Below are 14080 nucleotides of genomic sequence, written 5' to 3' on the forward strand. Positions count from 1 at the left end.
AAGCAAAACCAAAACATTGGACACAAGAGAGATCAGTGTCATTAAAACGTTTCCCAGGTTTTCTTTGCAGAATTCCACATTCCTGATAAGACCAAGAATGCCCTTCTACTACAGGCTCATTCCTTGGCCTTTGCCCCTGGTTTCCTGTGCTTCAGGGACGGTTGAAGTCCCTTGAAGCATCTGTGCTCCTTCCCACCCCAGTACCTTTGCACATGCTGTTCCCCCCGACTAGTCTCTGTTTTTCCTTAGAGCCTGGGCAGCTGCTGTTTCCTCAGGAAGCCTGTTCTGAGCTAGAGTAGGTCAGGCCATCATGTCGCTGGTCTCAGAGTGTCCTGCTTCTCCTGGACAGCACCTTCACACCTTCAAGGGTCAGGGGGACCCGGCTGTGGGTTCAGAGCCTGAGCTCCTGAGGTTTCTAATTTCCACAGGAGGTTTTAAGTGCCCGCATGTGGCTGCGTGTGATTGGAGCCCAGTCCCTTCCGTCTGTGGGACTCGGGTTCTTAATCAGTAAAACAGGGTATGTGACTTTCTATGAATCTGTGGTTGTTCCCATGAACTCAAGTCATATGTTACCCTCTGCGTACAGAAGTTTGCCTCTCAGACACTCAAACAGACAAGCTCTTAAGGCATTCTCAAGCATTTAATCAGTCTGTACTCTGGGTGGAATGCTGAGATTTCTCCGTCTCAAAGTGGCCCGGAAGGCAGGTGACAGGCCTTCCCGGTCTTTCTCAGGCCCTACCAGCCCCTTCCCCCAGGTCCCCCAACCAGCACTGTCCCTACTCCACGGAGCCTTCCAATCTTTTTACCGTCTTTCCTCCAATACTTGAAGGCTGGGACTCCCCTGGGGGTCTAGTGGCTAAGACTCCAAGCTCCCCAAGCAGGGGGCTGGGGGTCAATCCCTGGTCAGGGGACTAGATCCCACATGCTGCAACTAAGACCTGGGGCAGCCAGAAAAAAAAGAAAAAATTCTTGAAGACTCCCCGGCCTACTGCCATTGGGGGGCATGAGGAAGTAGCCAGTTAATATTCCATGACACCAAGTGTATTCCATCCTGAGGCTATCTCCTTCCTCCTTTTCTTGATTTTGATCTTGCTATTCTTTTCTGAAATGATGGTAAAAATAAATGTGTGTGTGCTGTTTTAACTTGAAGAACATCTGAAGCCCCAATCTTCTACTGGTGCGGGAAACACAAGAGCCTGAGGATGCTTAGTAGAGTGAAGACCAAGTTACTAAGAGGCCAGTGTGTCTGCTCCAGGCCGGGACTGGGGTTTCCTATCCAGGCTAGCACCCTGTCTCCAGTTCCCCACTTCCCCTCTTCACGGACCTCCAGCCTTTCTCAGCTAGCAGAGGCTTCTGGGACCAAAGGAGGCTGAGGTCTCTGGGTCAATGCACTCACTCCACAGTCCAGCAAGAGGTCACCTTCCCGCAACGCCCCCCCGCCCAGGCCAGCACTGCACCGACTCTTCCCACTCTCCTCACCAAGCACTAGGAGCCGACCTATCCCTTGTTATTCTACCCACCACCTCCCCACCCCTAGCTTGGCTAGTTGGTGGTCCGCGCACCCGGCACTGCTGCACTGCGTAGGTGCTCAGTTAACTTCTGGCAAACGAATGAATGAATGAATGAGCCAGGCGCTCCGGGAAGGCTCCTCCCAGGGATCCTGCTGCTGAGCTCCAGGCCTCTCCCCCAAGCCAGGGGCGGGGGGACTCACATCACTGGGAGTAGGTCTGACCTCCCTGCTGTAGAAGTTTCACGAATTGCCAAGACTCCCCCTGCCCGGCCAGGGTGCACCCCCTTTCTGGGTGTATGAGATTCAGCCCTCGGGAGGGCACCCCGACTCGCAGAAGCCCCGCAGATCAGGAGCAGACGACAACCCCTGCGGGGGGCGCTCGTTTGGGGACGGCGGTCTTGGGCGCTGAGCGCGGGGCAGGGCCGCCCGGGGCGAAGGCGGGCGCGCGGCTCCCCGCCCGCCGCCTCCAGCCGCCGGCCCGCCTCCCGCCGGCGCTCCCGGCCTTTCCCATCCGGCCCGCGACGCCCCGCCCGCCCCGTCCCACATGACACCGCCTCCGCCGCAAACTTTTTCCACCCCATCCTGCCGCGGCCCGAGAGGGATGGAAAATGGCGGCCTAGGCGCGGAGTTTCCTGGCGCGGCGGCGGCGGCCTGGGCGCGCGGGGCGCGGGCGGCAGCATGACGCGCTGGGTGCCCACCAAGCGCGAGGAGAAATACGGCGTGGGTGAGCACCTCCGCGCGCCGCGCGCGGGGCTCCGGGCCGCCGGGGGCGCGCCCGCCAGCCTGTTGCCGGCGGCCCGGGCAGGGGCGCGGAGTGACCGCGGCGCCCGGAGCCCCGCGGCCCCAGCCCTCCCTCTCCGGCCCGAGGGGTCTGGTCGCGCTCCCGTCGGCGGGCACTGCGCACTCGGCGCCCGGGACGCACGCCGTCCCCGCGCGCGCTCCGGAGCGTGCGCGAGCCGGGCCGGGGACACGCGGGTGTGTGTGTGCTTCGGGGGGGGTGGGCACGGCGGCTTGTGTCACGTCCCGAGGGTGTCCCCCCGACACCCAGCTCTCGGGACGGGCACCGCGGCGGCCGAGCCCTCCAGCCTCCCGGGGCTTGCCCCCGGACTCCCAGATCCCAGCTGGGCCAGGCCCGGCCGGGAGGCCCCCGGGGGCATTGTTCAGCCGCGCCTTTTTTTTTGCTTTTCGGGTGAAGTTGTGCTCAGCGTCTGGGGCTCCCGGGTGGACCGTTTCGAGTGGCAGCGATCACGGAGCGGAGAACTGTGCTCTCCTCCGGGAGGGTGGGCGGGAGGAGGTGGCCCGTGCGACCGGGGGCGGCCCATCGCGCGGCCCGGCAGCTCGGTGGTCCTGCCCTGGACGGCGCGGGACCCTGGGGAAGGCGGCCGAGCGCTCCGGGGGTCCCCGGAACCGGGGAGTGGGGTTGGGAAGGGCGGGACGGGTTTTGGCTCTGCGGCTCTTTGTCGTTTGCTTAGGGGAGTGAGGGGAGTCCGGTTGCAAGTTTACATTTCTGCCCAAGTACACATACATTCCAGAGACAGACACTTTCCTTGAGGGCCAAACAAACGGCCCCCCTGGGCCCCGTGCGCCCTGCAGCCCTCCTGGCGGGGCCTGCCGGGGCCTGTGGGTTCCTGCCTTCTCTTGACTTACCCACCCAAGGCTTCTGTCTGGGCTGGCGCTGGTCCCCCAGCTCCAGAGCTTCCCAGTTGGGTTTCAGTCTCTTTCCTCCTGCTCCAGGATCCAAAGCAGACCCTGGACCACCTCCTCAGCCAGGCTGGACCCTGCCTGACCTCGGCCTCCCTCTGGAGGCAGGGGCTGCCCCCTGGGCTTCCCGGCACCTCGCCCTCCCTGCCCTTGGCTCTGAACCTTTGCAGCGTGGTCACCCAGAGCGCCTGCCGACTCCGGCTGCTGGTCTGGTTCAGGCCTCCTGCTACTACGAAGCCTCCCGGGTCGTGCTTGTCCCCAGGGCACACTCTTTTCTTCCTGTGATGCCAGTGGCTTATCTGCGAGATGCCAGAGACGTGGAGTGGGCACCCAGACAGTCCTAGTTCCTTTCTGGGCCTGCGCTGTCTTAGTGCAGGAGCGGCCCTGTTTCAGGACCGCGGTGGCTGAATTCCCTTCCCACCGCCTTTTAGAGACTCAGGCTTGTTTACAAATGTCAACAGCCCAAGAGTTGGGCTTTCCCATGGCAGCTCTGTTTCTAAACTTCTAAGTGGCATCCTGTGTGCATTCAGGTGGTTTCAGACCCATAGAAATAACCCCATCCACCTGCACTGGATGAGGGAGGCTTGTGGGGTGTGGAGTTTCCTGCTGGGGCAACTGCAGCATGGGGGGAGTGGTCTGGGCTGTGGGGAGCCTGTTGGGATGCTGTGTTTAAGCTGAGGGCTGAGGGCTGACCCCCGGGGAACCTTGCACTGAGACATGGAGGCGCTGAAGCTCTGGGGAGAGGCAGGCAGGGGGCAGGAGACCACTGTCCTGCTCGGGACTTGGCCCCTTGTCCTGTGTGCTGGGTCTACTTACTGTCCCCCCATTTCGCAGAGGCGAGGACAGATGAGTGCCACTGAAACCCTGGTGGAGGCTCTAGAGCTCATGGTCAGCTCCCTCAGCCCCCCACCAGGTGATGGGGAAGGGGCTTCTCTTTAGGATACCATATTTATTTTTTTTATACTTTGTGTTTTATATTGGAGTCTAGCAGATTAACAATGTTGTGATATTTCAGGTCCATAGCAAAGCGACTCAGCTGTACAGATAAATGTATCCATTCTCCCCCAAACTCCCCTCCCATCCAAGCTGCCACATAGCCTTGAGCAGAGTTGGCTGTGTTACACAGTAGGACCACATTGGTTATCCACCGTAAATACAGTAAGGTGTATATGTTGATCCTAGGACAGCAAGTTTTAAGACGCCTTGATCCTCTCTGCTCCTGGGGTGACCTGGATGGTGTCGGTGAGCACCCCGTAGGTGTAGATGGCTGAGTAGTGGCTTGTGTCTCGAGGCCAAAGGGAACATTCACGAGCAGAGGGAGCAGGGTCCGCCCACTGGGGAGGCGGCTCTGGGCACGACCGTGGCTGTGTCCTTTCTGCGGTAAGGCACACACCTTCTGGACGCCTTTGTGGTGCTAGTGGTAAAGAACCCGCCTGCCAGTGCAGGAGACGCAAGAGACTCGGGTTTGATCTCTGGGTTGGGAAGATGCCCTGGAGGAGGGCATGGCAATCCAGCACTCTTGCCTGAGAAACCCCATGGACAGAAGAGCCTGCTGGGCTGCAGTCCATGGGGTCGCAAAGAGTCAGACACGACTGAGTGACTTAGCAGGCATGCTTGGCAGTGCCTTCTGTTGTCACACCTTGGGCTCATACTTTGGTTTGAAGAAAACTCCCAAGTTGAAGAGTTTCAAAGAAGAGAAGTTTCCTGGATGGTTTTGGAGGCAATTCCGGGAAGGATGTGAGCGGCGGTCAGGCAGGGGATCGGGAGGGGCTGTTCTTAGTGTCACCAGGAGAAGATGACAAGACAACCCAACTCTTATAAGCAGCAGAAGGAGCTTTAAATACCTCCTGTCAAGGAGGGCATGCAGGCTTAGAACTCCCGATTTGGGGCAGGGGGAGGCCAAGAATGCTTGAGCCAGGCTCCCCTCCTGTCTGGGAGTTGCCTGGGGAGGGGTCCCCTGGTTCTTAGGGCCTGGGCTGGCTGGGAAGATGGAAGTGCTGGATGTAGGAATCCATTTCCACTAGCTAACTGGCTCTTTCTGCCTAAGGGAACACTATTGGAGAACCCTTTCACAAAGCAGAAAACTTTTTTGGCTGGAGCCTCATAAGGGGACTATGTCTCCCTAGATGGGCTCTCTTGGGTCTGTGGGCGGGCTGTGCTTCCAGCGACTTGGCCTGTGAATAGATCATGCGGGGAGAGAAAATGGTAAAACTCTTATCTCATTTGCAAACATGAATCACAACTCATTGTCTGCAAGTACTTAGGTTCTGTTAGAAGCATTGTTTGTGAAACACTTCAGTTATTTATTTATTCTGTAAAGTCGGGAAGGGAGTAAACAGCTGATCTCTTGCTTCCTCAGCAAAGGCAGGAAATCCCAGCACCCCTGGGATTCATGGGGTTGGTGGTGTGTGGGGGGGGCTGTGGTCACCTGTGCAATTGACCACCCTGTTCGTTTCTCCCCTTGGGCGTGAGTTTGGTGGGTCACTGTTTACAGACTGGTTTCTTAACACAAGGCATGAACTTTGACCTAACTCAGTGACACTGAGGGGTTGGGCCAGATGAACTTTTCCATCACCCCCCAACTAAGTTGAGTCATAACGTCCCAACACCTGTAAAACTGTGTTCATGTGGATCCAGTTGCTAAGATGAGATGAAAAGATGCAGCGTTCTTAATTCTCAACCTGATGGAGTTTGCTGCCTTAAAAGAATTCACTAAGCCATGTATTTGATCTGGGAAGTTTTCTGAGGATGGTGGGCTCACATGTCCCTGATGGTGTGGGGGACAGAATATTCCGTGCCACCCGCCCCCTCCCACCCCCTGCCGAATATCCACTCCCTAATCCCCAAAACTTATGAATATGATGTGTGACATGACAGAAGGGACTTGGCAGGTGTGGTTATAGTTACGAACCTTGAAATGGGTTGATTATTCCTGAGTTACTCACCTGGAGCTGAATCCCCAGTACTCTGGCCACCTGATGTGAAGAGCCGACTCACTGGAAAAGACCTTGATGCTGGGAAGGATGGAAGGCAGGAGGAGAAGGGGATGACAAAGGATGAGGTGGTTGGATGGTATCACGGACTCGATGGACATGAGGTTGAGCAAGCTTCGAGACTTGGCGATGGGCAGGGAGGCCTGGGGTGCTGTAGTCTGTGGGCTCACAGAGTCGGACACGACTGAGCGACTGCACATGGCAGCACTGCTGGGTCCCCTGAGCAGAGAGCTTTCTGTGGCTGCTCACAGTAGAAAGGTGTGGTAGGAGTGAACTCAGAGGTTCCGAGCCTGGGAAGGGCTCCATGCCCCCCTTGCTGGCCCGGAGATGTAGGGGCCCACTTGCTAGGACCACAGGGAGCTCAGGGTGGCCCAGCTGACAGCCAGCAAGTAAACGGGGACCTCGGTCCTGCAACCACAGCTGGATTCTGCCAGCACGCCCAATAAGCCCAGAAGCAAATTCATCCCAGCGCCTCCCGTGAGAGCTCAGCTGGCCAGCACCTTGGCCCAGAGACCCAGGAACACTGGGCGTCTGACTTGGAGCACAGTGAGATAACGAACGTGGGTGGTTTTCAGCTGCCAAGGGCGTGGTGATGGGTTATGGCAGTGTCAGGGCATGAATGGAGGTGGTGTGGCGAGCAGCCCGGGTGAGACTGGGTTCTCTTTGCAGCCTTGGCTCTGCCAGGAGGCAGATTGACCTCTGTGTGTCCTTCACTCTTCACTCCAGGTCAAACTCAAATGGGATGTGGGGGTCGGCACCCAGACATCTTCAACTCCTGGGTCTTGGTCGTCATGTGGCCCTTGAGCAAATGATTCCTGCTTCCTTAGCCTCAGTTTCCTCATCTGGAAAGGGGACTCAAGCCTGCCTTCTGCAAAGACCAGTGGGGATCCATTGAGAGAGTGTCCTCAGGGCACAAAGCTCTGAGGTCAGCATTTGAGATAAGCCAGGCAGTCCATGGAGCAATGCTTTTAGTAATTTTTTTTGTTTAATGAATTGCAGTTTAGAAATGTGGTGACAAGTGATTTCCTCTTTGGATTCGACAGTCATGGTGGCTGAAGGAAGGCTCTGCTTCCAAAGTTAATTTTCTACTGGGGAGTGTGACATTTGCTTGATATTAGAGATTATGACGTGTGTATTCAGATTAGCTCTGAGCAATGGTAATTGCTAGGAATAGGGTAGTATTCCAATAAGTTTGGGAGTGTGGGAGCTGCAAAGAGATCCTTCATGGTGCCTGGAATAGCAAGCAAGCTGCTACTTTGGGGGATGAAAAATTATATTTGATCGTAAGTAAATAGAAATGCAGACATTTTCATTCACTGGAGTTGCAGAAAAACGAAACTTGAAGAGCGCATTATATTTCTGCAAATCTGATTTTACTTTGGAAACATTATACACGTTTTAAATGTATTGTTGTGCCAGGGTTGGCTCAGAATAGCAGAGTGTTATCAGGATTGCCTGAGGGTGTGTGAATTGTTCTTTCGCTTGTGTTCTTGTGACCTCTGAGGATGCAGGTCGTGAAAACTCAGAGGAGGAAATAGTCAGTGGTGAGTCCTGAGCTGGGTGCCGCCCAGAAGCAAGTGCCTGTGCCCGAGGGCCCCTGTGACCTCTCTCTGCCTCCCTCTCCTCTCTCTTTCTTCCCCCTTCCTTCTTTCCTTTGTCCACTCCTTCCTTTCCCTTTTGTCTTCATTAGACTTTGGATTTTCATATAATTACAGACACAGCAGTTGTAAGAAGTAATACAGAGAGACCCCATGTTCGCGCCGCTGATTTCCCCCGAGGTTCTATCTTGTAAAACTTGGACAGAGTCAGAGCCTGGATGTTGACGTTGGAGATCCGGAGTGTCTCCATCCCGCCCAGGACCCCTCCTAGGGTCCTCACCCACTCCCATTTCCCTCCCCCGTAATCCCTGGCAGCCATTAATCTGACCTCTGTTTCTGCAGTTTTGGAATTTCACGAATGTTACGTGAATGGGATCTTGAGTATGTAACCTTTGTGGATTGCTTTTTCCCCTCAGCGTAATTCTCCAGAGAGTCTTCAGGTAGCTGTGTGAATCAGCGATTTGTTCCTTTTCTTTGCCGAGTAGTGTCCTGCAGGGTTGGACGTGCCACAGATGCTGTAACCATTCATTCGTCGAGGGATGTCTGGTTTTGGCTGTTATGACTAAAGCTGCTGTGAACACTCATGCACAGGTTTTGTGTGTGTGTGTGTGTGTGTGAACGGAAATCTCCATCTCCTGGGATAAATGCCTAGGAGTGCAATTGTGTTTTGTTTGTTTTTAATTTTTAAAAATTTTTTGGCCACGCTGTGCAGTATGTGGGATCTTAGTTCCCAGACCAGGTATTGAACCTGTGCCCCCTGCATTGGGAGCGGAGTCTTTAAGCACTTGACCGCCAGGGAAGTCCCAGGAGTGCAATCATTGAACTGTGTGGTGGTTTGGCTTTTTAAGAAACTATTAACACCAGACTTTTCCCCAGCGGCTGTGCCGTTTTACATTCCCACCAGCTGTGTGTATATGTGCACGTTTGTGCATGTGCATGGGTGTGTGCTTGTGTATGTATGTGAAGGTGTGTGTACCTGTGTGTCTGCATGCGTGTGTATGTGAAGGTGTGCGTGCGTGTGTACTTGAAGGTATGTGTGTGCACACATGTGCGCACATGTGTGCATGTGTATGTGAAGGTGTGCAGGTGCGTGCGTATGAGCGTGCGTGTGTGTGTGTGTGTGTGTGAGAGACCCAGTCTCTCCGCATCCTTACTGACACGTGTTGTCTGTTTTCCGCAGTCTGAGCAGTGTCTCGTTGGGGTTGGAGTTTGCATTTCCCTCACTGCAGTGCACCTTGAAGGAGATCTTGGTGTAATTTGGGATATGAGCGCAGGCTGGGTGCTGGGCGGAGGGGAGCCTGCTGATGGATTTGGTGAAGTAGTGAGGTTTGCTCGGGGAAGGGCCAGAAGTCCAGCTTGAAGGGAAGATCCTGGAGCGGGAGGCTGGAGGCAGTGTGGCGGTGTGGAGGTACACAGTGCTGTGAACCGCTGGCCGACGGCTCCCCCAGACGCTCACTTTTCCGGCTCTCAGAGCCCTGGGGTCGTCCTCTGAGAGGGGTGTGGTGAGGAGGGGGTGCTGTTTCACACAAGGACTCGCGCACCTGCGGAGTGTGGTGTCCGTGTCCGAGAACCCGTCCCCTGTGGATACGAGGCAGGGGGATGGCGGCTGGTTTGCTGCCTCCCCGTGCACACTGTTAGGCGGCTTAAACAGCAGGGGTCTCTTATCTCTCAGTTCTGGAGGCCGGGGGTCCAGGATCCGGGTGTCGGAGGGGCTGTTTCCTTCTGGGACTTCTCGTTGGTTTGCAGGTCTTGCTGTGTCTTTGGTCCCCCCTCGTGTGTGTCTCTGTCCTAATCTCTTCTTACGAAGACCCCCCCCATGGATGAGGGTCCATCCTGAGGACTTCATTTTGCCCTCATCACTCATGTAAAGACCTCGTCTCCATATCCGGCCACATTCTGAGATACTGGGGTTTGAGCTTCAACCTTTGAGTTTTGGGAGACACAGCCCCCGACAGTGTGGTTATCACGACAGTAAGGCTTTTCCTCTTACGTTTCACTCTGCCTTTGGGGGTCACCATCTGGGTGATTTTTTGTGTAAGGTTCTGGGTCCCCAGTGCTGGGTGGCCCCCTGGGAGGTGAAAGGTAGGAGGTGGGCGCTCGTGGTGGAATCCCCCCCGCTTTGATCACAAGGCTCACAGTATCTAGTTCAGGACTTAGTTAGTTTCTGTGTTAGGTGTGGAAATTCCTGGCTATGAAATTCTGGACAGGACTTTAAGGTCAGGGCATTTGGAACCTGAAAGGAAGCTGTGTAGTTTGAAGTGTGGTGGTTCACAGCCTGGGGGGGGGGGTGTAGACGGATGACTCATCAAATGCTACCTGTCTGTGCTCACCTGGCTGAGTCCCAGGAGGCTGAGACCTCCCCCTTAGGTTTGTTTCTAGTCTAGTTACCAACCGTGTTTTTGTGGCTCGAATAGGGTGGCCAGGCCACGCTGGATCCGGAAGCCCAGTCGTCCTGTGATGGCGAGGAGGCCCTGGGTACCCAAGTTGCTCTGTTACGTTGGCTCAGCAGAGAACCCCTGGGGCTGCCCTTCACTCTGCGGATCAGAAAGGAGGCTGGCTCTGCCAACAGTCACCGCAGGCACAGCCCGCAGTGGCCCCGGCGTGCTCGTGTGGAGCTTTGATCTCAGGAGCTAATGGGCCAGGGCAGGGTGTTGCTTGTGGCAGGCCGTCTGGATGATTGAGTGTAAGCTCCGTGTTAGCTCAAGACGCTGCAGTCATCCGCCTGCCTGCATGCTGGTGGGCTGCCGCGTGCACACAGAGGTGCTCTCTGCCTTCAAAAGGCAGATGGTTTCACCCCAGACATGCCTATCAGCTTGTTAAATTTTCATCTGGGTGCCTTAAGGAGAAAAAGATGTTTTCTTTTAGCATGTAGTGTGTTCCAAGAGATCAGAGGTTTGTGGTAGGAGAGATTCCTCTTTGAATCTCAGCTCCAACTCCTCCTACCCAAGTGACTTGGCTGAATTGTTTGCCTTAAGCTTTCTCCTTTGTAAAAACTGGTGATCATGCCAACCTCCTTGGGCAGTTCTGGGTATAAAGAGATAGCCCACCTCAAACCTGGCCCCTGGGCTGTGCTTGGCAAAGGTTAGTTCCTTTTGTTATTGACTGTGAGAAGCCTTGGGCTGCTCTAGTGAGTTCAGGCTCTGCCTGGCCCCCTAGTCTGACTGGGGAACCAAAACAATGTGGACCCTATTGCTTCTCATCCCCTGTTGGTTGGGAGCTGCGGGTGGAGGATGGGGAGAGATGTTTTCATGGCTTCCCTGAAATTTTAATGTTCACACTGAGGTCAGGCCAGCAGCTTGAGTTCCTATGGATTCCCAGGGCAGATCCCTGAAGCTTCCAGGGATACATCTCTCATTGAAAATGTTGCTCTGTCTTTTTTCCTGGCCCATTTGCTGTTCATAGTTGCTCCTGCCTGTCCTCAGGAGTGTGATACAAAGTTTATACGCTTTGTGGAGTGATTTTGTTTACCGTAAGTACACTTTTAGGTACACATGTAACTGTTCTGATTTCTGTTCTGAATTAGGGTTGGCTAGCTGCTGTAACAAACAGCCCCAGCGTTTTGCTGGCTTCATACAATGAAAATTCCCTTTTTCCTCACATCACAGTCCAAGTTGGGGTGGGGAGGGGACCCCAGGGCTCTGTTCCGTCTACTCGTTCAGGAACTAAGGCTTTTTCTGTTCTGTGGCTCTGCCCTCGGCCGGCATCTTCAGGTCCTTGCCTTTTAACTTGTGGATGGGGCAAGACAGACATGCAGGACAGTTCACAGGCGATTTCTTCCTGGCCAGGACTGGGACCCACACTTCTGCTCGCATTCTTGCGTTCAGAGCTCTGTCCCTGGCCAGCACGTGGGACTCAGAGATATAGTCCTGCTGGGTGCCCCGAACGGGGAGGACGAGGTGGGTCTCCTCTACCTGTTCCTATAAATACTTATTTTCCATTGATCAGCATGAACTGTGGTGGACAGGTTAGAAATATGGGCCTTGAACACCAGATTGTAAGATCTCACACCTTTTAGTCCCTGATAGTCCGGTGGCAGAGCAGATGGCCAGACCCCCACAAAGATGTGACGGGATGTGAATGGGGGCAGTTGCTGCCTTTTTCTTTGATGTGTGTTCCACTGCTTAAGTCCTATAGGATTTCAGGATGTTCTTTGTGTACTTAACCCCAGGGTCCTGGGGCAGGGGGAGTGGGCCTGTGAGCATAAAGAAAGCTGCCTTCTAAATTGGTCATCTTCATATTTGTTGGCAGTTCCATTCTCACCACCCTAAGATGTACTTAGCACCTCCAGACCCCATTCCTGGGTCTGTTGAATTCTTCTGGCTTCAGAAGATGTTTACTGAAGCCTGCTGAGAACTGTTTCTGCCTCAAAGTGTTGGCGTTTGTTTCTTTATAAGAATGGAATAATTTCTTTTCTTTTCTTTTTTTTTTTTTTTTGGTAAATTGAAGTATTGTTAATTTACAGTGTTGTGTTAGTTTCAGGTATATAGCAAAGTACACCTTCCGTTTCATAGATGTATATGTGTGTGTGTGTGTGTGTGTGTGTGTGTGTATGCACACACATACGTATATTCTTTTTTGGATTCTTTTCCATTATAGTTTATTGTCAGATGTTGAGTATAGTTCTCTGTGTATATAGTAGGTCCTTGTTGTTTATCTGTTTTATACAGAGTAGTTTGCATCTGCTAATCCCAGACTCCTAATTTATCCACCCCTCTTTTCCCCTTTGGTAGCTCAATGGTAAAGAATCTACCTACCAATGCAGGAGTTGAGGGTTTGATCCCTGGTCCAGGAAGATCCCGTGGAGGAAGAAATGGCAACCCACTCCAGTATTTTTGCCTGGAAAATTCCAGGGACAGCGGAGCCTGGTGGGCTACAGTCCATGGGGTCACAAAGAGCAGGACACGACTGAGCAACTGAACAGCAGCTCTCCCCTTTGGTAACCGTACATTTGCTTTCTATGTCTGTGATTCTGCTTCTCTTTTGCACATAGGTTCGTTTGCACCATTTTTAAGATTGCACACGGAAGTGGTAACACGTATTTGTCTTTCTCTGTCTGACTCACTCAGTGTGACAGTGTGGGTCTGTGATCCTGCGCCGCGCTCAGTTCAGGTGCTCAGTCGTGGCTGACTCTTTGTGACCCCATGGACTGCCTCCTTCTGCATCGCCAACTCCTGGAAGTTGCTCAAATCATCTCCATCTAGTCGGTGATGCCATCCAACCATCTTACCCTCTGTTGTCCCCTTCTCCTGCCTTCAGTCTTTCTAAGCATCAGGGTCTTTTCCAGCGAGTCAGTTCTTCACATGAGGTGGCCAAAGTATTGGAGCTTCAGCTTCAGTCCTTCCAATGAATATTCAGGGTTGATTTCCTTTAGGATGGACTGGTTTGATCTCCTTGCAGTCCAAGGGACTCTCTAGAGTCTTCTGCAACACCACAGTTCAAAAGCATCAATCCTTTGGCACTCAGCTTTCTTTACAGTCCAAGTCTCACATACATACATGACTGCTGGAAAAACCATAACCTTGACTAGACAGACCTTTGTTGGCAAAGTAATGTCTCTGCTTTTTAATATGCTGCTTAGGTTGGTCATAGCTTTTTTCCCAAGGAGCAAACATCGTTTAATTTCATGGCTGCAGTCACCATCTGCAGTGATTTTGGAGCTGAAGGAAATAGAATCTGTCCCTGTTTCCATTTTTTCCCCATCCATTTGCCATGAAGTCATGGGGCCGGATGCCATGATCTTCATTTTTTTGAATGTTACTGCAGATGGCATTGTTTCATTCCTTCTTTCTTTCAATGACTGAGTGGCATTTCATTGTATTTGTATATATACACACCCCCTTTATTTATCCTTTCCTCTGTCAGCGGACGTTGAGATTGTCTCCCTGTCCTGGCTGTTGTGAAGGCTGCTGCAGTGAATGAATCTTCATTTTCTGAAGTAGCACTTGTCTTTATGATTCAGTGGGTGCTAAAAAGGGCTGGACAGGTGGAGTGGTCAGAACTGCAGTCACTTAAAGTGACGTGAGGGGGCTGGGTGGTGTGGGATATTAAAGAACCTTGGACCAGGAATCAGAAGGTCCGGGATTCAGGTCTGGGCCCTACACCTCCTGCAGCCTTTGCCACCTCCCTGACCTCAGACCCTGCACCTGGGCGCTGGGAGAGTCCCAGAGCCTGTGCTCACCTCTCGGCCGCCCTGGAGGAGCCGCCCAGATGGTGTGTGCAGAGAGCCTGTGCCAGGAAGAAGCACCACTCGGATTCGCTTGCTGTGTTGGCATCACTTA

The 14080-nt window shown here is 53.7% G+C and overlaps 1 protein-coding gene across 2 annotated transcripts in view; it reads left to right on the top strand.

Moving 5' to 3' along the window:
- The first annotated feature begins 2071 nt into the window (after nt 1-2071).
- The window catches only part of DOCK1 (dedicator of cytokinesis 1), a 545628-nt gene continuing 533619 nt past the window's right edge, over nt 2072-14080 (top strand). For both annotated transcript variants that reach the window (XM_065923534.1, XM_065923535.1), the window contains exon 1: nt 2072-2234. In XM_065923534.1, the coding sequence (XP_065779606.1) occupies nt 2189-2234 (46 nt within the window). In that variant the 5' untranslated portion in view covers nt 2072-2188. The remainder of the gene's footprint in view (nt 2235-14080) is intronic.

Source organism: Muntiacus reevesi, chromosome 2 (genome assembly GCF_963930625.1).
Source record: "Muntiacus reevesi chromosome 2, mMunRee1.1, whole genome shotgun sequence".
Lineage (NCBI taxonomy): Eukaryota > Metazoa > Chordata > Mammalia > Artiodactyla > Cervidae > Muntiacus > Muntiacus reevesi.